This window comes from Marmota flaviventris, chromosome 1 (assembly GCF_047511675.1).
Source record: "Marmota flaviventris isolate mMarFla1 chromosome 1, mMarFla1.hap1, whole genome shotgun sequence".
NCBI lineage: Eukaryota > Metazoa > Chordata > Mammalia > Rodentia > Sciuridae > Marmota > Marmota flaviventris.
In genome coordinates this window covers 206044878-206070020 of record NC_092498.1, presented here as the reverse complement: position 1 = coordinate 206070020, position 25143 = coordinate 206044878, and the positions used below count along the sequence as shown (strand labels likewise).

General features: G+C 57.9%; 1 protein-coding gene across 4 annotated transcripts; it reads left to right on the top strand.

Moving 5' to 3' along the window:
- Positions 1 to 44: 44 nt before the first annotated feature.
- On the top strand, positions 45 to 24533 carry Slc27a1 (solute carrier family 27 member 1). Of its 4 annotated transcripts, none has more exons than XM_071601250.1 (13): positions 45 to 125; positions 1696 to 1863; positions 13568 to 13962; positions 14174 to 14335; positions 14412 to 14481; positions 15266 to 15357; positions 15435 to 15544; positions 18985 to 19194; positions 20188 to 20314; positions 20406 to 20543; positions 20617 to 20781; positions 21127 to 21273; positions 23298 to 24533. In XM_071601250.1, exons 2-13 carry the CDS (start codon positions 1697 to 1699, stop codon positions 23453 to 23455), a joined length of 1941 nt encoding a protein of 646 aa, XP_071457351.1. In that variant the 5' UTR covers positions 45 to 125; position 1696; the 3' UTR covers positions 23456 to 24533. The 4 variants fall into 4 exon arrangements, with proteins under 4 accessions (XP_071457351.1, XP_071457352.1, XP_027788129.2 ...); XM_071601251.1 differs by lacking the exon at positions 45 to 125 and adding an exon at positions 136 to 157; XM_027932328.2 differs by lacking the exon at positions 45 to 125 and adding an exon at positions 684 to 836.
- Positions 24534 to 25143: the final 610 nt, after the last annotated feature.

Genomic DNA, 25143 nt, shown 5'->3' with positions numbered 1-25143 from the left:
GGACCCACCATCTGGAGCTAAGTTGAGGACCCCTGCCTCGGCCTCACAGTCTGCCGGCCTCTTGCCTGAGCTTCTGGAAGCCCACGAAGGAGCAGCCAAGTCCGGGGGTCTGCAAGTGGCTTCAGGTCAGCCAGGGAATAGGGTTGTGGACATCCAGGTCAGTACCTCCCCACGCCTGGTCAGAAAAAGGGCTTTGGAGCCTCTAGGTAAGCATTTAGGACTCTGGGGTGCAAACAAGACCTAGTTGGGCCTCCTGGGAGTATGATTAGGAAGGATGAGAACCTGGTGTGTGGATATTGTCCTCCCCAGGCTCCAGGGGTGTGACACTGAGAACTGACAAGGCTTTGGAGTGTGGATTTAGGGTTAGCTGGGTCCTTGATCCACTTTTGAAACTGAGGCGGGTTTCGACTTGGAAACTTCTGCGCCCTAGGGTGTTAGTTTAGCAATCCTCCGGTTCCTAGAATGCGTGTTTAGTATCGAAGAGGCTTTGGGACTTGGACTTGGGGTATGGGGTAAGACTCTAGGGCAAGCGGCCCGGGTGTGAGCAGGGAGTTTCTGGTCCCCGGGACAACCTTGAATGCCATCTAGGGCTCGGCCCGGCGCGCCCGAGAGCCACGCCCCTGCCTGCGGGACCCACGTGCTTTCTAAGCACGCAGCCGAATGGGAGGGGCGAAGCCTGGTTGCCATGGAGCAGTGGCAAGCTTCGGCGGGCCGTTCTAGCACCGCTGGTCTCGTTGGCTGCTGGCTCTCTAGCTCGGGGGATCTCTCTCTATGGTCGTGGCCTCCGGAAGGGGCCAGCCTCCGCTATGCGGGATGAGGGGCTAAAACCTGGACAGGTGGGAAGAAGGGTGTGGGGCGGGGCTTAGGTGCTAAGTGGGCAGGAGTGAGGCGCCTTTCTAGAGTGGTGACTAAGACAAGGCTTGGGGGTGGGGCCGGTGGCCAGAACTGAACCTGGGCCTGGGCACGCAGGCCAGGTCAGAAGCTGGGGACGCGGCTCGAGCTGACCGGGAGGGCCGGGGTCTGGAGCGTGTGCTTAGGGGCCGGAGCACAGGCCTAACTCGGGGTGGAGCCTGGCTTAGAGAGGGCGGGGCTCCGCCTGAGACTTGCGCTTATGGGCGGAGCTGGAGGCATAACTTGGGGCCGGGGGCCGGAGCGCGGTGAAAAAGTGGGTAGAGGCGGGACCTGGAGGAAAACTCAGCGTCCGAGATGGGCAGGCTGGGGGACAGAGGATAGGGGTAGGTCATGGCCTGGGGACGGGACCTGGAAGAATGACTAGGAAGGGACTAGGTCTGTGGTCGGGAACAAAGCGGAGCCAGCTTCGAGGGCTAAATCTTGGGGATGGAGCGTGGGTTTAAGGTCTTACCTCAAAGTCAAGGCATGGGGCGGGGCCTGACAAGGACTGACGCTCTGGAAATATTGGGCCTGGGGGAGGGTCCCGATACAATGATTGGCAGGGAGGCGGAGCCCCGGCCTGGGGGTGGTACCTATCAGGGACGTAGCCAACCACAGGCTTGAGGGCGGGGCCTGACTTGTGAACGCGTTCCCGAGGAGGGGGCGGGACTTGGCTCGGAGTTCCAGGCTGGGCTGGCCGTGGGCGGAGCCAGGGTCTGGGGGCGGAGCTCGGTCTGGGGTGGGGCATGGCGGCAGGAGGCGGGGCCCCAGCGGCCAGCCCCCTCAGCGCTCTCCGCTTCCTAGGATGCGGGCTCCGGGTGCAGGCACGGCCTCCCTGGCCTCGCTGGCGCTGCTGTGGCTGCTGGGGCTACCGTGGACCTGGAGCGCAGCGGCAGCGTTCGGTGTGTACGTGGGCGGCGGCGGCTGGCGTTTCCTGCGCATTGTCTGCAAGACGGCGAGGCGGGACCTCTTGTGAGTGTGGTCTGGGCCGGGCAGGTATGGGGGCGGGGCTGCGCGGCCCGGGGCGGGTTGAGGAGGTAGCGGGTGGTGTGCGGGCCCGGGTAGGGCTGAGAGGGCTTAGAAACTGGGGACGGGACCCGGGCCGTATGGGCAGGGCTAGGGGCGGGGCCGGGGCTTGAAGGGGCGCCTGGTCGGGGGGGGGGTCTTTGAGAAGAACAGCGGAGAGATTGGGAATCTTTGGAGGGAGATGAGTATGTTCAAAGATGATTGGAGCTTTGGGGACTGCTTAGGAGACTTTTGGGGACCCCAGTGACAACCTTTGGGCCTCTGGGCAGCTAGCTGGTGGAAGTCTGAGGGTCTCTGTGGGACTGTGGTGACTGAGAGACTTCTGGGAGCTGTCAGAGACTCTGATAGGGTCCTGAGGGCTCATAGGGGCAACTCAGTGGTCTCTGGGGGCTGCACAACCTCTTGGGGTCTGCTTAGGGCTGGGGATAAAGGGGCTACTCCCGAAATTTGTAAAGGCCTTCCAAGGTCTTCAGAGGTTCCTCTTTAGGTTTCTTTGTGGTTGGGGAGCATTTTGAGAGTTTGGGATCTGTGTGGAGCTTTGGGTGTTGTTCAGGGACTGTGGTGGGGGGGGGGGTCACTGTATATTCCAGTACTTGCTTGGGGGTCTCTGGAGACTGCCTTGGGGGTATCTCTCAGGATTTTGCTCAAAGGGGCTACTGAGGATCATCCTGGGTCAAAAACAGGCATTGCTGGGGGTTCCCCTGTGAGTAGATCTCAGGAACCATCCCCATGTGGTGTAGGCGAGGACCTGCCCTGTGCTGGGCTGGCCTTCACAGGCTCCTGGCAGGGGGGTGGGCACACTGAATCAAGGGAGAAGAAACAGGTTCAGGAAGGGGCAGGGATGTGGTGGAGTTGGGAAGGCTCCTGTGCAGGCTGACTGGTTCCAAACTTTCTAAAACCTGTCCTTTCTTCTCTAATGTCATGGTCCCACCTCTTCCCCACCACCCCTCAGTTTTAAAAAATATTTTTTTAGTCGTTGATAGACCTTTACTTATTTATTTATATGTGGTGCTGAGTACAAACCCCATGCCTCACACATGCTAGGCAAGCGCTCAACCACTGAGCCAGAACCCCAGCCCCCCTTGGTCATCTTGACATCTCACACACCCTCTTTGTCCCCTCATCCTCTGCAGGAGAAAGACAACTTTGGCTGGGTGCTCAAGGTCCTGCCAGCCTGCCTCTGCCTGCCCACCACTCCCCACTCCCTGTGTTCACTTGGTCCCCAAAGCAGCTTGCCTGAGCAGACCCAGGCTGCCTCCTCTGGATGGGACATTTGGGTCCTCCTTTTGCCTGGCGATACCATATGACACTCTCCCAGGGAGCCCCTGCTGGGTTTTTCTACTCAGTACGCTCAGTGGCTCCTTGTTCTGAGAGTCTAAACCATGCTCCTGAGCATGGCCCAAGAGTCCCCTACCCCTGCTCCCCGCCCTAGCCCTCTCTCGGTCCCCCTCGGGCTAGTCTGTGTCCTTGTACTTGCTGAATAACTCAGCCTGGGTCCCAGCCCAGGGCTTTTGCCCTTGCTGTCCCTCTGCCTGATGGCCCTCCCTCTGCTCTTGATTTTTTCTTATGCTGTGGTTTAAATGTCCTGTCCTCAGATGCTGTCTCTAGCCCTCCCCACCTGTCATTTTTGGCAGAATGACCGACACTCCTGAGTGCTCTTGTTGTGCCAGGCCAGGGGATGTCTGAGCACTTCCCAGGTGTGACTTTATAAAGCTCTCCCAGCAGCCCATGAGGCGGTGCTGTCCCACCTTAAACACGAGCAAACCGCAGCACAGCTTGGCTGTGTAGCTTGTCCAGCGTCACGTGGGTGGCAACTAGCAGGAGCAGGCAGTGTGGCTCTGAGGCTTGCCTGGGAACTCCCAGCAGCATCGGTATTTGTAGTTCTCTCACGCGCCTGCTTACCCGTCCTCTGATCATCCGGTTTCTCTCCCCGGCTAGACTGTAGGCCCTGAGGGACAGAGATGGAGGTCATGTCTGTCTCCCCAGAGCCCGGAGCAGGGTCCACTCCATGTCCCTGACATGGCTTGGCACAGTCGGCCGTTGAAGAGCCTTGAGGATTCCACTGATCGCCGCCTCCTGCTCTTCCTGCCCTGGGTGGTCCCTCTCAGTCCAGCGCACAGCATTTCTGAGGTTAGGTCATAAAAAGACAGTGGCCTCCGACTCGGGTGCCATTTCTTGGCTCGCTTGCTCTGAGGGATGCCAGCTGCCCTGTCGTCTGGACAGGCCCATATGAGTGAGTTTCATGTGGATTGTCTCCCAGTGAAGCCCGGGGAGGCCAAAGGCCCAGACTCCACCTCAGTGGCAGCTTCCTGAGATACCCTGAGCCAGAACCACTCAGTTAAGCTCAATTAACCCAGGAGTGCTCTGCCACAAGCCTCACCCCCAGCCCTTGTTATTTTTTTAGTTTGAGACGGGGCCTTGCTAAGTTGCTGAAGTTCTCACTAAGTTGCCCAGGCTGGCCTCAAACTTGTGATCTTCTTGCTTTGGTCACCCGAATAGCTGAGATTCTAGGTGGGAGCCACCGCACTTGGCTTGCTCCTAGATTTTTGATCCATGGATCTATGAGACAATGACCGTTGTTTGTAGCTGCTAATTTGGGGGGGTCATTTGTTCTGCAGCAGTAGCTCACTAATGCAGCTTGTCAAATAGCCCTTCCCCTGTACCAGGTCTTGTTCTCACAACCCTTTAAGGAAAGCATGCTGACTAATCCCATTTTTCAGGTGGGCAGGCCAAGGCAAAGAGAGCTGAAACCATTTTCTTGGGAACACACAGCCAGGGAGGGGAATCTGAGCCTTTGGCCACCATGCCATGCTGAATTTAGACTCTGGTTCAGGAACACGTGAGCACCCTGCCCCGTTCTCCCGCCTCACCCCGTATTTGCTTCATAAAATCTGGTCGCGTTTATCCTTGCTGGTGTCTTCGTGCACTGGAGTCCTGGGACTCAGGATGAAAAGAGCAGAAGGACAAGAAGAGGCCCTGGGAAGGGCCCAGAGCTGGACAGTGGTCTCTTTGTCCACAGGGTTGGGGTGGCTTGGGCTGCTGCCCAACGGGGCCACCCCAGCATGTGGCTGGAACAAAGCACCGGAATCCACTGCCTGCCCATGTGGGCGTCCTTGAGAGACACCAAGCGGCAGTGCCGAGGGCAGCAGGGGACAGGCTGAGAGTGCACTTGTAACCACTGCTGTTCCCGTGTTCAGCCTGGGCATGACCAGCTGTGGCCTCAGTTCCTGTTTCTAGCTGTGCCACTTATAGGAAGACCTGCAGGGGTTGCTTCCTCTGGCTGCTGCCTCGCTGGTGGCCCTCTGCCCGTGGCTCTGACACTTGTACCCCCCATGGGGGTTCTCTTACAGGAAGACCTTAGAGCAGGGCCAGGCACATAGTAGGTGCTCAGATGTAGGGTGGGGTCAGCAGCTTGGTGGCTGGAGCCCGAGGGTCTGGCTGTGGACGCAGCTCTTCCCTTGCTGACCTGTCGCATCCCAGTTGCTTCAATCGGAGATGAAATCTGGTGTTGGAGTAGTCCTTCAGGTGCATGCATTAGCACCTGCTGTGTACCTCACGGTTCCTGGTATCCCGTGAGCACTTGATAAATGTTTGGCGGTAAGTCTGCAGGGGAACAGAGGGACCCTGTAAGCAAGGTTTGGCTCTGGGTTGTTGTGTCCCAATGTGCTGGGTTACCTCAGGCATGTTAATTCACCTTTCTGAGCCCCAGCTCAACCATCATCTGATACATAGCCCCCTACTTTGGAGGCTGGCTATGAGAGTAGCTCAGTGTTTGCATACAGTTGGTGCTCAGTAATGCAGAGGAAGATCACCTTAGTTATTCTTTTAGTTGCACAGATGTGCAGTGTTCTTGCTGCTGAGGTGACCCCCTATTAATTCTGGCTCTCTGTGGTGGTCTTGGTGTTCATCCTGGAACTTAGCAGGGGCTCCATGGCACAGACCCTGCTGTACCACTGTCCAGCAAGACGTGGTCCTTGTGCCCAAGCCTCCCAGGCTCTGACCACAGGGTGGATGTAGAAATAGTCAACGTTTAATGTTTCACATTTTTGTTTTATTTATTGTAACACAGTAGTCTCGCCCCTCGTCCATGGTTTTGCTTTAGGTGGCTTTCGTGACCCACATTAGTCTGAAAATATTAGTAGTTGTCTGACACTTTTAAAAGAGGCCACATTCGGGCTAGAGGTCTGGCTTAGTGGTGGAGCGCTTGCCCAGCATGTGCGAGGCCCCGGGTTCCATCCCCAGCACCCCCAACCCCTCCCCAAAGAGACCATATTCACATAGCTTTTATTACCGTTGCAAGTTGTCCTGTGTTTTACTTTATTTTGAGGCACTGGGGATTGACCCAAGGGCACTGACCACTGAACTATAGTCTGCAGCCTTTTTACTTTATGTAAATGTGTTTCTTGTTTTGAGACAGGGCCCTGCTAAGTTGCCTGACAGATGCATTTACTCCACAAGGCACCTTCCTGAGGGTAGGGACACTAGACAGTGCTTTTTTTTTTTAATTTTTTATTGTTGGCTGTTTAGACAGTGCTTTGGTACTGTGCTTGGGGCCCCCTTTCAACAACAAGATCAGCAGCAAGATAACACAGAAATGAAGACAAAGGTGACACTAAGCTGACCATAAAAGGGGCGCTGAGCATGACAGCTGAAATAAGGCAGCGCTGCCTCCCTGTCCAGCCGCAGCCAGGAACATGCCCACAGCCACTCAGACTTTCTCCCCGTAGCACGTGTCTGCAGGAGACTGGGAAATCTCTGTGAGTCTGCATTTTAAATAAGGATTTGAAAATAAGGAATCCATGAATAATGAGGATTAACTGTATGTCATAATTTGGGTTTGATGATAAGAATGTCCTCATTTTAATTCTAACAGTATTCTAAACTCATCATCCATTGGGGTGGGAGTGTTGCTCAGTCATAGAGAATATGCTTAGCATGTGCAAGGCCCTGAGTTCGGTCCCCAGCATAAGAACAGACAAACAAACTGAACCACTTAGTATACTATGATCACTTTCTATTTCCTGAACAACCTTGTGTTTCCCCGGGGGTTATTGATTGCCTTTGTATTTGTTAGTTCTCTGTCTTTAGCTCCACTTCAAGCCTGAACTAACTCCACATCAGTTGTCTCCTGTCGTCATTTATACCGTTAGATAGACTGTTAGTTTCATGGCTTCCAGGCTATCCAGGCTGGGCTGCCTGGGCTTGCTCACAGACATCCTCCTTAGGGTCAGCATCCCTTCTTTTGTGGGTTAAATCTCTGTCCCCTGACTCTCTCATCATCCATTTCTTTGGTTTACCCCAGGAAGCACATGTTTTGGAGCACATCTTTATTAGCTTTTGAAGAAATATAGCAAGGAAATTAAGTTTTTGAGAGGCTGTATATATAAAACTATATTTCTATCTTCACACTTGACTGATTGTCTGGGTATAGACTTCTAGGTCAGAAATTCTCTTCCTTCAATCTTTGAAGTTATTTCTCATGTTCTTTTTACACTGTGGTTATTGTTGAGAAGTCTAAAATCCTTTTGGTTCCCAACACTTTGTAGTGACCTGATGTTTTGTTGTTATTAGTTTTGTTGTTGTTGTTTGTTTGTTTTTGGTACCATGGATTGAACCCAGGGGCCTCAACCACTGAGCCACATCCCCAGCCCTTTTTAATTTTTATTTTGAGACAGGGTTTCACTGAGTTGCTTAGGGTCTTCCTAAGTTGCTGAGACTGGCTTTGAACTTAGGATCCTCCTGCCTCAGCCTCCTGAGTCACTGAGATTACAGGCGTGGGCCGCCATGCCTGGCTATTTTTTTTTTCTGGAACCAGATGGGTTCTTTTCAAGGTGACGGGCTTTTTCTATCTATTTTGTGGTCCATTGGCAGGACTTAGGTCAGTGAAGTTTTCTTGAATGATGTCATTGGTGATTTCTCACCTTTATTTTATTTTATTTTGGAATTCCTGTTCTTGAATGCCTAGAATAGTATCTGGCTTGAGAATTATTTGTTCAAAGAATGTGAGTGTTGAACTCTAACTCTCTCTCTCTCTCTCTCTCTCTGTACTGGGCATTGAACCCAGAACCTTTTACATGGTAGACAAGTAAGTACTCTCCCACTGATCTAAAACTCTAAACTTTTCTCCTATTTTTTTTTCCTCTCTTCTGTTCTACTTTCTGTGTTTATTTGAATAGATTTTTTTTTTCATTTATCCAGTTTGGATTTGCAGAGAAAGTGAGCAGGGAGTACAGAGAGTCCCCGTTTAGAACTCCTGCGCTGCGCTGCGCTGCCCACTCCTTGGTAGCGGCGTGGTGCGCTGGTTGTCCCGGATGAGCCGGGATCGATGCCGCCTGAAGACCCTGGTTCTCGCTGGACCTCCGCGCAGCCTGTGTTCGCATTCTGTCGTCTTCATATTTAAATTTTCCAGGGTCCCTTTTTCGTTTGCACAGAAGCTCTGTTTCTGTTTTGCGGCGCCGGGGCTGGGACCCAGGACCTCCCGCCTGCGAGGTGGGCGCTCTGCGGCTGAGCTCCGTCTGTGGTGCCCCTCCCCCCCCTTCTAGACAGGGTCCCCGAGTTATCCAGGCTGGCCTCACTTTGCAGTCCTCCTGCCTCAGCCTGCGGAGTCTTAGGGGTCGCGGGGTGCTCTGTGGCAGCGCCTGCGTGCTGACTGATGGCTTGATTGGCTTGATCTTCAGAGGACAGACGGACAGACGGCAAGGCTTCCTCAGAACCTCACTGTCCACTCCTCTCCCCATAAAAGGAACCTCGGGGCTGGGTATAGCCCAGGGCGATGTCTTCCTGGCACACAGGAGCCCTGAGTTACATCCCCAGCTCTGGGGGAAAACGTCTATTGTCCCCATTCCCATCCATGATGAGGCCCAGGGAAGGAAGGCCGGGCCACAGTGTGGGGGTGTTGGGCTGCCTCCCCCAAGGGGCTTGACACAAAAGGAATTTGTTCTCACAGTCCCAGAAGCCAGGGCTCAGAATCCAGGTGTCAGCAGGGCCACGCTCCCTCCAGAGCCCCGGGGAAGGGTGCTTCCTGCCTCTTCCAGCTCCTGGGTGCCAGTGGTCTTCTGGCTTGTGAACCCATCACCCCAGCCATCTTCACACAGCTGTCCCCTCTCCCTGGCCTGTCTTCTTTCTCTTGTCGCTGTCGTCATCTCTCAGGACTGAATCGGGCCTCACACATGCCAGGCGAGCACTCTTGCCCCACGGATCCACACCCCAGTCCCCTTCTCTCCTCATAAGGACGCTAGTCCTGCACTTGAGGCCACTTGGATCATCCAAGTGGATGGACCCCACCTCGCAGTTACTTTAGCTACATCTGCAAAGACCCTGTTTCTAAGTCAGGTCACATTCTGAGGCTCTGGGTGGGGACACCCTTCAACCCACCACAGCTGCACAGGCAGAGGCCAAGCTGCACTTGAGCCGATCTGTGGGACACAAGCATTGTCCTCACAGCAGTGGTCAGTGCTGGGCTGACAGCTGTCTGACATGGTTGACAGACAGATGTGATCTTTGATCTCATGGAAATGGACAAAAGAGTCCTGGAGACTAGTTAAAGAGGTGGCTGTTTGAGATTGTGATGAGCCGTCTGAAGGGCGTAAGATGGGGCATGATGGTATCAGTCACCTATTGCTGTGTAACAAATTGTCCAGAATTAGGGGATGCAGACAGTGATGACTATTTATTATTTCCTATGGCTTCTGTGGGTCAGGAATTCAAATATCACCATTTTCCCCAGTTCTGCCATGTCATGTCTGGAACCTCAACTGGAAGATTCCAAATCCAGGACCAGAATCATTTGATATCTTAGGAGCTCAGAGGTGTTGCTGGAACACCTCTCCTGGTGGCCTGGGCATCTGCACATCATGGTGCTGGGTGACAAGGGCCAGGCAGGCTTCATGCTAAACAGAAGGTGTCCAAATTGTGCCCCAGCTTCAGAAGTCACAGCCTTGCTCCTGCCACATGTTGTTCATGAGAAGTAAATCCCCTCCTCTACCCCAAATCAAGGGAGGAGAGAGCCCACCTTTGGAAGGAAGGACCATCAGAGAATTTGCAGACATATTTTATAACAGCCGCAGGGTACCGTGGTGTATGTTTTAATCCCAGCAATTTGGGAGACTGAGGCAGGAGGTTTGCAAGTTCAAGTCCAGCCTGGGCAACTTAGCAAGACCCTGACTCAAAATGAATAATAGAAAGGGCTGGGGATGTGGCTCAGGTGCAAAGCACTTGTCTAGTGCCCTTGAGGCCCTGCGTTCCACCCCCAGGACCAGAAAAAAAAAAAACAAAAAAACCTCAGTCACAGTGATAGACACTGGGTAGGTAGGGCCAGGAGGGCCTCTGAGTGAAGGCTCAGAAGGTGGCGCCATGGGGGCTGTGGCAGAGGATTCCAGGCACAAACCAAGGCCCTGAGGCAGCCACTGTTTGCTGCTAAGCAGGAGAGGAGCAGGCGGGAGGGGGAGGAAGTGAGGTGAAGGGTGGACAGGTCAGCACCAGGTGCCTTGCAGGCCACTGGGAGGATGTTTGACTGCAAAGCAATGAGGACCCTAGGAGGACCAAAAGAAATGTGAAGACCTTTTATGATTATGGAAAAGTTTAAACTACAGAAATACAGAGAATAAGGTAACATCGAGCCCTTGGGCACGTTCCTCTTACCCCATTTTGTGTTGCTATAACAGAGCGCTGGAGGCTGGGTAATGTATAAATAGTAGAAGTTGACTGCTCACCGCTCTGGAGGCTGGAAGTCCAAGATCCAGAGGTGCAACTGGCGGGGCCTTTGCTGAATTACTCTGGGTAAAAGCCAAAGGGCAAGAAAGCAGCCCAGAGGGTGTGCGTGTGGGCAGGCAGCAGGGACAGACTGCTTTTTTTGGAGTGGGGCTGGAACCCAGGGCCTTTTGGGTGCTAGGCAAGTGCTCTTCCCCAAGCCACATCCCTAGCCCTTTTATTGTTTTATTTTGAGACAGGGTCTCACTAAGTTGCCAGAGCTGACCTCCAACTTTCCATCCTCCTGCCCCAGCCTCCCGAGTTGCTGGGATGACAGGCGTGCGCCACTGTGCCTGGCCCAAACCTGTCCTTTCATAGTGACATTGATCCATTCACAAGGACAGAACCCTCATGACCTAGCCCTTCTGAAAGGTCCCACCTCTCAACACTGTGGCACTGGGGATGGAGTCAGGGGGGTGGGGTGTTTGACTGCAAAGCAGTGAGGACCCTAGGAGGACCAAAAGAAATGCCACACCTGGGACAGCAGCAGGACAGTCACCCAGAGGCCGTCTCTGGCCCCACTGCAGAGTGGCCTCGCCCTGAGACCCTGTTGCATGAGAGGGTCCCTGGCCTCGCCAGCTGGGGCCACCTGACCTGTGATCCCCAGACACACCCCGAGACACCCCTCGGAGACTGTCCTGGGGAGGACTGTGGCAGCTCACTGTAGCCCAGGGGCAGGGCTTTGGCTCCTTTCCTCCTGAGTCTCCAGGGCCAAGGGTGTCACAAGTCCCTGTCCGCCTGGAGAGGGAGGGGCAGGCCCAGGACAGGATGACGAGAGAGTGGAGTTCACCTGGAGGTCCTGGGAGCAAAGCAGGGGCGGGCAGGGAGCCCGGCATGCGGGGTGCAGTACAGAGAGGGGTCCAGGATTGCCCCAGGGAGGGTGACAGTTGAGCTAGGTCTGGGCAGAGAGCCACCAGGATGTCAGGAAAGAGTGCCCCAGGAGGTGGGCCCAGCCTGTGCAAAGGCCCGGATGCAGGAGTGCGCAGGAGCTTGGTGGGGGTGAGGAGTGACAGGGAACAGGGTGGGCCCAGAACATTCCCTGAGCCCTGCCAGTGCCTGAGTCTGGCACATTTGGGGGACCCTGTGCTATGCTGGGGCAGCGGTGGGCATCCTGCTGGGTGAGGCCCCTGGGGTGCCTGGAAGACCCCCTGCGGGAGGGGAGGCTGCTGGGAGGAGCCGAGTGGGGGTGTGTCGTGGTCCAGTTGCAAACACCGGGTTCCCTGCTCCTTTCCAAAGGGCAGCCGGAGGAGCCTTCGGGGGCTTCCAAGGTAAGCGCCGTCCCAAGCTCAGAGTCTCGGGAATCTCCTCTGAACCCCGAGCCCTTGCTTTAAAACGCTGCTGATGCTCATTGCCGGCACCCCTGCCCCGCCTGTCTCCGTGGCTCCTCTGGGGGTGCCTGGCCCTGCCCATCGTGGACCTGTCCTCCCTGTCTGGCCCTCGTCTGATTCCCCACCACCCTGGCATCCGCTCTGGTCCTCAGAAGCGCCTGCTTCCTCGCCTGTCCCGGCCTTAGGGCCTTTGCACTGGCTGTGTCCCCAGCTGTACTGTCAGGTGCACCCCCCCCCCCACCAGGCCCTGTGCAGGTGCCACTTGCCTCTCGGGAGCCTCCCCCGCCCCAGTCCTCCTCACTCTGCACTGCCCCTTGTCACCATTGTCCCTGGAGCTTGCTGGTGTAGTGCCTAGTGCCGGTGAGCCTCTGAGGGTGAGACTGGTGGTCTTCGTCCACTGCTCTGACCCCGGAATAGCGCCCGTAGACAGGGAGGGTGGGGAGGAAGGGAAGGACCGTGTCGGGGGAGCCGGGAGCTCCTCCTCTTCTTCTTTTTTCTTAGTGGAAGGACCGTGTCCCCATGGTGCTGGAGGCCGGGAAGCCCCAGGCCCAGCCAGTCGTTTGGTGTCTGGTCCCCTGGCTCGCAGAAGCCCCTGTCCCACAGCGCCCTCTGTGGCAGGGCACTGCTGTGCACATGTGGGGTCCAGGGGTGGGCGGGGGCCCTTGCGCAGAGCCGCTGGGCGGGGCGGATGGACTTGGCAGTGATTTTGACAGGACAGGGGCCAGTGGCGTCCGCGCTGGCCCTGGAAGGCGGGCGGGAGGAGGTGCCAGGGCTCTGCTCCCCCGCAGGGCTGCTCAGCCAGGGCCTGGGGCCGGGGCAGGGAACCAGGTGGAGGAGGAGCTGGAACCACCAATTTCCCAAGTTGTAAACTGAGAAATGCCAGGTCTCCTAGTCCTTGAGCTAAAGCAATTCTTGGTAACAGGTAAAAGTTTTCAGAGGTCACTTCTCGCCCAGCTCACGCCTGGCCGAGGGGCAGCCACTCAGCCATATGCTGTTCAGGGACTGCTCCTGGCCTCCACTTCCCCCTGTCCACTGGCCTGCCACTCTCTGTTCTGATCCGCGTGCGACTGGAGCTGCGGCGGCACCAGCGTGCTGGCCACACCATCCCGCCCGCTCTGTGCCCCCGCCATCCGTCCTGTCCCTCCCCTAGGAGGTCCCTGACCCTGCCTGGGCAGAACAGCCCCTCCTCGCGCTGGACACAGCAGCCACCTGTGCCTAGTGCCTTGCAGTGACTTGGGGATGGCGCCGGGGCCCCACACAGGGCTGGGCCCTCATTGTGGAGGAAGCATGTGGAGTGGGAGGCAGGGTGCAGGGGTCATGGTCAGGAGCTTGGGACATCTTCAGAGAGTGAAGGGTGGGATTTGGCCCCTCAAGTAGCCGGAGAGAGGAGGACAGTGGGACTCCATTTACACCAGAGTGGCTGGTTGGAAAATGGCCTCTGTCCTTGGTCCCCTGAGACATCCAGCAACCAAATGGTTAAACGCAGCCCCAACTCCCCGGATCCTCAGATGGGGATGCTGAGGCTCTGGGCTGCTCCCTGCCAGTGACACTATCGTGTCCCCCCTTCCCCGCAGTGGCCTCTCTGTTCTGATCCGCGTGCGACTGGAGCTGCGGCGGCACCAGCGTGCTGGCCACACCATCCCGTGCATCTTCCAGGCTGTGGTGCGGCGGCAGCCCGAGCGCCTGGCCCTGGTGGACGCCGGCAGTGGCGCCTGCTGGACCTTCGGGCAGCTGGACACCTACTCCAATGCCGTGGCCAACCTCTTCCACCAGTTGGGCTTTGCTCCGGGCGACGTGGTGGCCGTCTTCTTGGAGGGCCGGCCTGAGTTCGTGGGGCTGTGGCTGGGCCTGGCCAAAGCAGGCGTGGTGGCTGCGCTGCTCAATGTCAACCTGCGGCGGGAGCCCCTGGCCTTCTGCCTGGGCACCTCAGGTGCCAAGGCCCTCATCTACGGCGGGGAGATGGCAGCGGGTGAGGCCAGGCGTGGATGTCAGGTGGGCGGGGACCTGGGGCTGCCCCAGGCAGGGAGTCGCTGGGCCCAGGCCTCAGAAGGGGGCCTTCCCGGACTGGGCCCTTAGGCGCGAGGTCGGGCGGCCGCCTGGTGCACAGAGACCGCATCCTGGGCTTTGGGAGGGGGCCTGTCTGGCCGTGGCTGTGACCGTGATGCTCGTCTTGGCCTCAGCGGTGGCCGAGGTGAGCGGGCAGCTTGGGAAGAGCCTTCTCAAGTTTTGCTCTGGAGACTTGGGACCCGAGGGCATCCTGCCTGACACTCACCTCCTGGACCCGATGCTGAAGGAGGCGTCCACCAACCCCCTGGCACAGTCCCCTGGCAAGGGCATGGACGGTGAGTGCAGGAGGGTCCCTGGAAGCCTGCCCTCCCCTGCCCCCTGCCTCCAGTACCCAATGCCCCTCTCCTGCAGATCGGCTCTTCTACATCTACACGTCAGGGACCACGGGGCTACCCAAGGCTGCCATAGTCGTGCACAGCAGGTGAGGGGCCTGTGGCTGTCTCACCAGCCCCTGAGAGTGACCCAGCCTGACCCTGCAGCCCAGCATGCCCCCTGGGTCTGTGGACAGACACCCCCAATTAAATGAAACCCATGGCCATCTCAGGACACTGCTACCTTGTGTCCATTGTCCTGGGACCCCACTAGTCCCCCTACCTCTTCCCCATATCCAGCCTGTCCATATACCTGTTCCTCAATTCGTACACTTTTCTCAGTGCTCTGCCCAGCTCTGCTGGACCTGCCCCTGCTCAGCCTCCTGCTCCCCCGACTGCTGCCCCCTCCCCAGTTTTGCTCCCCTCAGTGGCTTCAGGAGGGTTAAAACCGTAAATCAGACTGTCCCTGCACCTGGCCTCCCCTCACTGCCTTGGGATAAACCCCACTCTCTGGTTCTGCCAGCCCTGGCACTTCCTAGGTATTGTCTGCCGCCTCTTCATCCCTCACTCCTTCCTCTTTGGCCCCCAGCTCTTCCAGGTGCAGGGCCTTTGCACATGCTGTGTGCTCTGTCTGGACAGCTTCCCTAGTTCATCCCCATAGCCCTGGCCCACTGGATCTGGGGTCAGGCCAGCACCTCCCCAGGCAGTATCCCTCAGTCTCCCCAGGGTCACCCTCAACCCCCAACCCCAGATCCCTAGACTGTCAGTTATTTGCCGCTGGTTCCTCTCCAGCTAGCCTGAGCTGGTAGCTCTGGCCGGCGTCCAGCATGCTTGGCCACCCCCAGTCCCTGGGGACTGAGGGCCCAGCCCCTGCCCTCCCGACCGTCCCTGTAGGTACTACCGCATCGCAGCCTTCGGCCACCACTCCTACAGCATGCGGGCGGCTGACGTGCTGTACGACTGCCTGCCGCTGTACCACTCTGCAGGTACCGCGGGGCAGCGCGGCTGGGACAGGCCTTGGGGGTGGGGGCGGGCAAGCCCTCACCGGGCCCACCCTCTGCAGGGAACATCATGGGCGTGGGGCAGTGCCTCATCTATGGGTTGACGGTTGTCCTCCGCAAGAAATTCTCAGCCAGCCGCTTCTGGGACGACTGCGTCAAGTACAATTGCACGGTCAGGCCCCGCCCCTTCCTGTAAAGCCCCGCCCCTGCCTCCCAGAGCTGGGAACTGCGCCCCATCTCTCTCCCTGCGGGGGTGGGGTGGGGTGGGGGTGGTCCAGGAAGAGGAGGGGAAGGCAGCCAGTGTCTCTGAGCTCGTCCAGCCCCTGGCCAGAAGGCCTCTGCGCGTTGGGACGCTCTAACTGCTTGGAGGCAGGCAGAGGCCTCGCCCCCTTCTGCACGTGGAGGAAACAGGCTTGGTATGCAGCTGGATGGGACTGGGGGGCTGCTCCCCAAGGCGCCCTACGGTGCCTGGGCTTCCCGGGTCTTCCCTGCGGGGAATGAGGCGGTGGGCGGAGCGGGCGCAGGGCTGGGGGCCAGGGGGCTTAGCAGAGGGCAGAGGTGGAGGCGTCTGCTGTCCCCCAGGGTAGCTGGAGGGCCTGGGGGTGGACCTGCGGTGCAGCCGGGTCACACCGCTGGGCACGGCTCTGGGCGGGGCATCCTGGAGAAGAGTCCCCTCCTAGGCCCCCCTAGAGAGCGCTAGGAGGACCCGCTGGGAGGGTGGCCTTGGGGACCTGCTGGCCAGCTTTACGGAGTGCAGAGCAGACGGCTACGAGAGTCCCAACGTGCTTGAATATGAACAGGAAAGCCGAGGGTCTGTGGGCGCCCTGTCACCCTGCCCCAGAGGCTGGGGGAGCCCAGTGCTGCCCCTTGGCCCTCGGCCACACCCGGTGTTGTCCTAGCGGCCAGGATCCTGTGAGGACGTCTCAGTAAAGCCTCCGAAGGATGAGGACTTTGTAAGATTTTTGAGGTGAAACTCATAAAATTTGCTGATTTGAAGTGACCAGTTGGTTGGCCGGATGTGGGCGCAGTGGCCAGGCCTTCCCGGGGCTCTGCAGCATCACCGCCGTCTAGTTCCAGAACGTTTCCGTCTTCCAAAAGGAGCCGCCCATTAGCAGCCCCTCCCCGCCCTGGGCAGCCACCCGTCCTGCCTCCGGCCTCTTGGATTTGAGCAGCAGACCTTCCATGGAGGGGGAGGGTCTGGGGGAGGTGTCCCCCTGTGGCCTTTTGTGTCTGATGGAGAAGACTGTTTTTGCAGCGTTGGGTGGAACCGGAGATGCTGGGCAAGGGCTCTACGCTGAGCAGACCCAGTGTAAGGACTCCTTAAGACATAACCTCAGCACCCATGGGCACAACCACAGAGTGACAATGATTTCTCAGTGTCATCAGGAATCTGGGCAGTGGCCCAACCCCAATCCCCAACTCACCAGTCAAAAGTGGGTTTTTTCTTTGTTTCTATATTTAAAAGAATTAGTATCCAAACAGCCTGCCCCGGACTAGCTGGTGAAGGACCCTTCAGCTGGACCACCCCTGCCCCCGCCCAGGACATTCTCTCCTTGTCATTTATGTACTGAGCTTTATGCTTTCCTTCTCTAGACATTGCTGGAGCGTCCTCTAGCATGGTCCTTTGTCACAGCGTTTTACATACACTGGGAATTGGGTGCAGCACTTTGGCATTTAGCCAGGTGCTGTTGACCTTCAGGGCTGGGTCATTTTTTGAGGTGGGGGCTGTCTTGTGCCCCCTAGGATACCTAGCAGCGTCCTTGGCCTGGGACCACAAGGTGCCAGGGGTGACCCCCTTGACCACAGTGTCCCTGGGGAGTGGCCTCGCACCTGGCTGAGAACCTCCAGCTTCTACACCTGACCAGCTCCAAGTTCAACTCTGGCAGGTTCCCGTGGGCAGGCCGTGTCCTCTCGCTGGCAGCCCCACGCAGCCTCTGATGGGCTCTGCCTTTGTCCTTGCCATTTTGCTGAGCCACTGTGCGCCGTCCCCCAGCCCTTCAAAGCCCGTCTGTCAGTTTCCGAGAAGCAGAACTTTTGTGTCAAAGAAAAGGTCTGTGGCGAACACTGAGGGCTCTATAGGGCACAGGGGACAGGATCTTGGAAGGTCAAGAATACCCAGAGAACAAGAGCATGCATTCAGGCCCAGAAATCCGCCTCTGGCTGGAGCGGGGGGGGGAACTGCTTGTGTGTCTGCAGCCATGTCCACAGGCCCTGCACAGTGGCCTGGGAGGCCCAGAGGGAGGCCAAAGGCGGTCATCTAGAACCGGCTCTCCTTAGCTCCACAGAAGAGGAAGCTGTGACCCAACATACCTTCATGCACAAGCCAAGCATGCTGTGCATCTCCCCACTTGAACTGTGTACCTTCAGGGTACGAGGTCCCCTGGCACAGGGGAGACCCAGCTGGGGTTCTAGGTCATACCCTGTTCCTAGTCCCTGTCCGGGTGCAGCTCTGCAGACTATGACTCCACGTTTTCTCCTCTATCTGTTTCCATTTCTTGTTTTCAGCTTTTCTCTTGGCTTCCTGAGTGGTCAGCTTCCTTCCTTATCTGGTCTCCAGGAGGGAAAGAATTGCTCTTCTAACTTTCCAGTTCTGATTCTCGTTGGCTCAGCTCTGGTCCAGTGCCCATCCTTAAACCAATCACAGTGGCTCAAGTTGGGCTGGCTGGGTAGCTCAGGCTGTGTTCCCCGTTCTCTCCTGGAGACCAGTGGTTCAGGTCTGGGAACCCAGGGCCAGAGCTCTCCATGGGAGTGTGATCTGGGTGTCCCCTCCTCTCTGGGCCTTGGGGCCTTCATCTCCAGGCGCTGTGCTTGGCAGATGGTGTGTGCTCAGCATGTTCGTATATTCTCAGATATTTAGTAAATACCTACAGGGAATGCCTCTCAGTGGCTGTGACATTTGAGCTGAGACCCGAGGACCTGGGCAGATGCATTTGGGGGGAGCTGCTGTCAGACAGACAGTACTGCAAGTGCAAAGTCCCTGAGGCGGAGACTGAGCTGAGGGAGCAGCAGAGCCAGGGAACTCTGGAGACAGGAGGAGAGCAGGGCCAGGTGGAGGTGGTCACGTGCCATTCAGAAGGCGGCCCCAACATGACTCCCGGGCCCCTGGGGCACCCTGGAAGTGAGCCCAGGAAGCCGAGTGGGGATGAAAAAGGCGAGACAGGGAGGGAAGGCGCCCTGAAGGGGGCGCCAGCGAGCAGATGATTTGCGGGGTCTCAGTCCTGTTGCCCCCCCAGCTGAGTGGCTCCACCCCAGGGGCGACCCTGTGGGCAGCCAAGCTCAGCCAGCGGAGGCTCTAGGGACAGCATTAAGTGCGTGGCCTTTGGGCTGAGCGTTGCCCTGTGAGGTGCCAAACCTCCGCAGGCCTTGGGGCCATGTGCCCGCGAGGCTCGACCAGGATGTGCCGTCCCCACGAAGCAGTGTGGGGGGACAGAGGGACGGGCCACTGAGAGGTGTGAGGCCAAGCTGCCTGCAGACAGAAGCAGTGTCCCAGGCGGTGACTGAGAACGTGGCTTGATGTCGCAGCTGTCATCATCCCGAGGCTGTCTCATGCCCTGTTGGGTTGGCTCCCAGGCTGGCGAGGTCCCCCTGTCAGCCCAGCCTCGGTTCCCCCAGGTGGTGCAGTACATCGGGGAGATCTGCCGCTACCTGCTGAAGCAGCCGGTGCGCGAGGCCGAGGGGCGGCACCGCGTGCGCCTGGCCGTGGGCAACGGGCTGCGGCCGGCCATCTGGGAGGAGTTCACGCAGCGCTTCCGCGTGCGGCAGATCGGCGAGTTCTACGGGGCCACCGAGTGCAACTGCAGCATCGCCAACATGGACGGCAAGGTGTGGGCCGCAGGGGGTCAGCCCCGGGGCCGCCCGGACCGCGGCTCCCTGGGTCAGGGCGCGGGGGTGGCATGGGGACCTGTGGGGTCCCCGATGCACACTAGAGGGGCACCGCGAGGCCTGCCTAGACCCTGCCCGGTGTGTACTGTTAGCAATGTGACCGTCACACCTAAGTGGGAGGGGTTCAAGTCACAGCGTAGCTGTGGGCCCCGAGCAAGGGCCTCAGCCTGCCTGAGCCTTGTCTCCGTGTGACGTCCGCAGGGAGAGCAGGGCCCTGGCACGTGGAGGTGCAGCTCTTCTAGGCAAGTCACTTAAGGCTCTGGGGCTTTGCTTTCCTCCTCTGTGAACTGGGCCGCCAGCTATTGACTGTGTCGTCACCGCACATCACAGCAGGAGCTGAGCGCGGAGCCCCTGGGTAGTGGCTCTGTAAGCGGGACACACGCATCCAGGGTTCGCAACCGGGGTTACGCCCATTCCGCCCCGCATGCCCCGCCCCTTTGGCTCCACCTCGAGGCTGGGGATGCACGTGGTAACCCTAATAAAGCCAGGGTCCTCACTGCGCATGTCTGTTGGAATGGCCAGCCCTGGAGGGCACGCTGGCGTCCGCTGGGGTTGCTGCTGTAACTCCCTTCACTGCCCAGCGACACAGTCACCTTGAACAAGCATCACTGTCCACAGCACTGAGCAGGGCAGGGCTGGGGGCACTGCCGCGGTGGTTCCTGGGTCAACGCAGGTGTCCACTTCCTGCTGGCCTGGAGGATCTTATGGACTAGGAAGTGTCCTCCAGCCAGGTCCCTGTGTGAGTCTGCAAGGCAGGACGGGAAGGTGGCATGGGCTTGGGGGCAGGATGCTGCCCTTACCACCAGGATTTTGCAGAGGTCCCAGACCTGAGATGACCTAGGGGTGCTCAAGCCCCGGGGCAGGGGAGGCGTGATGTCACTGGGGACGTTCCCCTGCGCACCCAGGCCTTGCTGACCCAGTTCACTCGCCCAGGTTGGCTCCTGTGGCTTCAGCAGCCGCATCCTGACCCACGTGTACCCCATCCAGCTGGTGAAGGTCAACGAGGACACCATGGAGCTGCTGCGGGATGCCCAGGGCCTCTGCATCCCGTGCCAGCCCGGTGAGCAGGCCCCCGCCCCTGCCGCCCCTGGGGAGCTGGGGCCTCCGCCACCTGCCCACCCGGCTCAGCCCGAGTTTGGCCTCCTCCCCAGGGGAGCCTGGCCTCCTGGTGGGCCAGATCAACCAGCAGGACCCACTGCGCCGCTTCGATGGCTACGTCAGCGAGAGCGCCACCAGCAAGAAGATTGCCCACAGCGTCTTCCGCAAGGGTGACAGCGCCTACCTCTCAGGTGCACAGCCTCCAGGGGCCTGGGGGCTGGCCGTGGGGATGGGGGCCGTGGTCCTATCTCTGGCCTCCACCAGGTGATGTGCTGGTGATGGACGAGCTTGGCTACATGTACTTCCGGGACCGCAGCGGGGACACCTTCCGCTGGCGAGGGGAGAATGTTTCCACCACCGAGGTAGAAGGTGTGCTGAGCCGCTTGCTGGGCCAGACAGACGTGGCCGTGTACGGAGTGGCTGTGCCAGGCAAGCTGGGGAGCGGGGTATGGTCCTGGGGTGTGGAAACCTCAGGGAGCCCGGCCAAAAGGGGCTTGAGGTTGGATGCCCTTGGGCAGTGCACAACCTAGATAACTATACCTGGCAGACCAGGTGGGAGCCCTGGATGTGGAGTCCATTCGCATGCATGATGTTGTCATCCAGAAAATGGGATCATGACAGCATCCTTCCTGAGGGGCTCAGGGGGTGGAGCAAGAGCTTTATAAAATGTTTTTTGCTTTGGCAAATGTGATCCCAGGTGGGGAGGACGGGAGGTGAGAGAGCAAAGGCTACCTGGCAGTGGTGGGGGGCTCTCAGCTGCACCTTTGTCTCTAGGAGTGGAGGGAAAAGCAGGCATGGCAGCCATCGCGGACCCCCACAGCCAGCTGAACCCCAACTCCATGTATCAGGAGCTGCAGAAAGTGCTGGCACCCTACGCCCGGCCCATCTTCCTGCGCCTCCTGCCTCAGGTGGACACCACAGGTGTGACCATCCCACCTTGCTGTCCACCACCTGTGTTGGCTCAGCAACCATTTACTCATCTTCCTAAGTCAGGCCCGCTGCTGGTGTGACGCACGGTCCACGGCCGCTGGCCCTGCTCTCCTGCGCGCCTTCTCCTCTTACAGACATGGTCACCTCTCCTCTCCCCACACCCCTCCACTTGCCCTCCTGAGATGTGGGCGCGTCTTTTCATTTTCTGGGAAGTTCGAGTTACCACCTCGAACCTTTCAGGTTGCTCTCTGTAAATTGCCTGTTCACGGGTTTCACCCAGTTTTGTGTTGGCCCACGTCGTTTCCTGCCTCCCTGTCTCCCTCCGTCCGTCCATCCCTCCCTTCCCCCCTTCCTTCCTTCAGTACTGGTGGTGATCCCAGGGCCTTGCACATAGTAGGCAAGCACTCTACCACTGAGTCACATCCCCAGTGTGTTTTTTAAAATCATTTTTTAGTTGTAGTTAGATACAATACCTTTGTTTTATTTATTTTATGTGGTGCTGAGGATCGAGCCCAGGGATCACACATGCTAGGCAAGCGTTATGTCGCTGAGCCACAGCACCCACAGCACATTTTTTTTCTTTTCTTTTTCATTTTGAGACAGGGTCTCATTAAGTTGCTGAGGCTGGCCTCAAATTTGTGACCCTCCTACCTCGGCCTCCTGAGTTGCCGGGATTACAGGCATGAGCCACCATGCCTACCTTCATTTTCTTTTTGATTGGTAGGAATTTCTTGTAATGATTTAGGTGTTAGTTCTTCAGCTCTTTGTGTATGTTGTATTTTTAGTTCGCTTAACCATGATAAATAGCAAATATTTACATAATGCTTGCTATGCACCAAAAGTTGTACACATCTCTTTTCATTTACCTCTCAAACTCCTCTGGAGTAATGCTACCATCAACCCCATTTGATAAAGAAACAGACACAGAGAGGCCAAGTAATCTGCCCGAGGTCACCCAGCCAGCAAGTGGCAGAGCCAGGACTTGAATGCATATGTCTTACTCTGTTTGTGCCTTTGTTCTGAGATAGGTCTATGTATCTATCATCTATTTATCTATTTTTCTTTCTCTGTGGTTGGAACTCAGGGCCTCAGTTATGCTAGAAACGTGCTCTAAAACTGAGGTCGGGCCCCAGAAACCTGCATTGTGGTTTTTAAAGAACTGAGATTTGTCTTCCTGTGAAATGCACACTGGACTTCTGCTTCTCTGTGCCTTCCTCATGTCCTTGTGATGATACCACGAGGCTCTGACCCTGTCACCACCCCATGTGTACCACAGTCGAGTGAGGAACTATCTGCTGTGGATATTTGGCAAACCTCGCTGCCCCCGAGCAGCTGCCCAGGGTGTGCCTTCCCACCGGCCCTGGGCTTGGTGTTCTTGGTGTTTTACAGTCCAGTACAGTCATTCCCCAGTGTCCACCGGGGATGGTTCCGGAATCCCTGTGGATACCAATATTTGGAGACTCTCACGTCCCTTCTATGAAAGGGTGTGGTATTTGCACAGAACCTGCAGTGTCCTCCCATAGACTGTCAGTCCCGTCTAGATGACTTAGAACGCCCAATACAAGGGAAGTCCTGTGCGCAGAGTTGATACTGTGTTGTTAGGGAATGTTGACGAGAACAAAGTCTGTCCATGTTTAGTGCAGGCGCAGTTTTTCTCACAGTCTCCTTGCAACTATTCAACTGCCATTATGGGGCCAAAGCAGCCATGGAGGATGCATGAATGAGTGGTCAGGGATTGTGCCAATAAAACTTTATTGACAAACCAGTGGCGGGCCACATTTGGCCCACAGGGCGGGGGCTGCTGGCCTCCAGTCCTCTGTGTGACAGACACAGCCCTGCCTCGGGGTGGGGGCTGAGCACGGGGCCAGGGCGATGGGGTGATCAGGGAGCCCTTCCTGGAGGAGGGGGCTGAGCCACCAGAGGCAGCCACAGTGGGGGAAAGGGCGGGAGGTACCGGAGAGGGAGCGCAACCGGGCCCTGGGAGCGCCTTTCCCAGGCTCCGGTCCCCTCCACAGGCACCTTCAAGATCCAGAAGACCAGGCTGCAGCGCGAGGGCTTCGACCCCCGCCAGACCTCGGACCGGCTCTTCTTCCTGGACCTGAAGCAAGGCCACTACCTGCCCCTGGACGAGGGCGTCTACACCCGCATCTGCTCGGGCGCCTTTGCCCTCTGAGGTCCCTCCCTGCCAGCTGAGACCCCGGCTGAGTCTGGTGGGCCCTGTCCCGGGCTGCCCCTCCTGCCCAGCCACCTAGCCACATGCCGGCCGTCTGCGGGGTGCGAGGGACCCAGCCTCGGAGTCCTCCTACTCCGCGCCCCTGCCCCTGGGCACCGTCTCCGCCCTTCCCGGGAGCTCCGTGTGCCCAGGGCCCAGCTGCCCTCCAGGTCTCATCCCTGTCTCTGGCCCTGGACCCGGAGCAGGTGTCCCCGTCCTTGTGCCTTACGGAACCGCCCAGGCCTCCCCCTGCGCTGGTTCCAGATGTTTAGGGCCGTGAACTCCAAGAGGCCCCGCCCTCCCCGGAACGAGGAGCCCACCCAGGTGCCTGGCCCCGGTCCACGGAGTCTCCTGTCTGGGCTGGCTGCCTTTTGCACTTTGCCATCCCTGACCCTCCCGGTTCCCCCATTCCCCTTCTGATGCCCTGGAAGCTTCCAGAATGAACTGTGACCACTTGGATGTCGCCCCTGTCCACCTCTGTCTAGATGTCTCTGTTCAGGTGTCTCCTCAGAGCGCCCGCTGAGGGGCCCTGAAGACTGTCCGGGCTACCCAGCCCCCTGCTTCCTGTCCCTGGCAAAGGCCGCGGGTGTCCCCACTTTTGTGACTGCTGGAAGGACCTGTGAGAGCGGCAGCAGTGGTGTCGGGAAGATCTCCTGCCAGGGGGTGTCTCCTGAGGGCCTCAGGGGGGTTCCAGCCTGTTAGACACTCCCAGCAGCCACTCCTGAGGGTCCCCAGGGGTTCTGCTAGTGACGGTCAAACCTTGGGTTGGTGGTGACATCTGTGCAGTCCCCTTGGGGCAGCTCCGTTGCTGCCTTCCTCTCACTGGTGGCTCATCTTGGACCCATGTGCCAGCCAGTTGCAGCGGCCACCCAGATGCACATTACCCTCCGGCAGCAGCACCGTCCAGCCCTGAGCGGGGCGGGGGCAGTGGAGAGTGTCCCCACCTGCCTCGCAGCAGCCCCACACAGGGCTTTTGTTCCATAATGGATTTTAAGAAATAAACCTGCAGAGCATCTGGCGCCTGCCTGCCGGAAGCCCAGTCGCTCCTTGTCCTTCACTCCCATGGTGCAGAAGCCGGGTGGACCCTGCAGTCGGGTCAGAGGAAGGGGCTTCTCGTGGTCAGGACAGAAGGCGCTGTGCCTGGCTCATCTCCAGCTAGGATCAAAGACACCAGGCCCGGCCCTGGAGTGCTGGAGCCAGGCTCTTGTGAAGCTCCACATGGCACTTCAGCAGCTCTGTGTACAGTTTGCTGAGAAACTGGTGAAAAAAGACCAGGTTACTGAGGGACAGTCATGGCGATTATGGCTCAAGATGGCTGTGGTAAGGTCAAGCTGGATACCTACCAAAAAAAAAAAAAAAAAAAAAAGTCAGCTTTTTGTTATTACAGTGAAGTACCTGAGGCAGCCTACGTTATAAAGAAAAGAGGTTCAGTTGGCTCACAGTTTTGGAGGCTGAAGGTCCAAACATCACAGTGCAGTCCCAAGTGAGGTCTCTCTTGGCTGCATCCATCATGGCAGGAGCCTGTCTGTCTGTCTGTCTCCCCTTCTTATTAAGCCATCAGGACTCAACACGGGGCTCCACCCTGATGGATCTAATGATTTCCCAAAGACCCCGTCTCTCAACTCCAGGAATGAGGTGCAGGGAGGGAA

Bases quoted from the DNA above. Each gene is read 5' to 3' on its own strand.
- Slc27a1 (XM_071601250.1), top strand. From the start codon at position 1,697: ATGCGGGCTCCGGGTGCAGGCACGGCCTCCCTGGCCTCGCTGGCGCTG. The intron at 15,358-15,434 runs GTACCGCGGGGC...CACCCTCTGCAG, and splicing joins GCCGCTGTACCACTCTGCAG to GGAACATCATGGGCGTGGGG. The intron at 15,545-18,984 runs GTCAGGCCCCGC...CGGTTCCCCCAG, and splicing joins GCGTCAAGTACAATTGCACG to GTGGTGCAGTACATCGGGGA.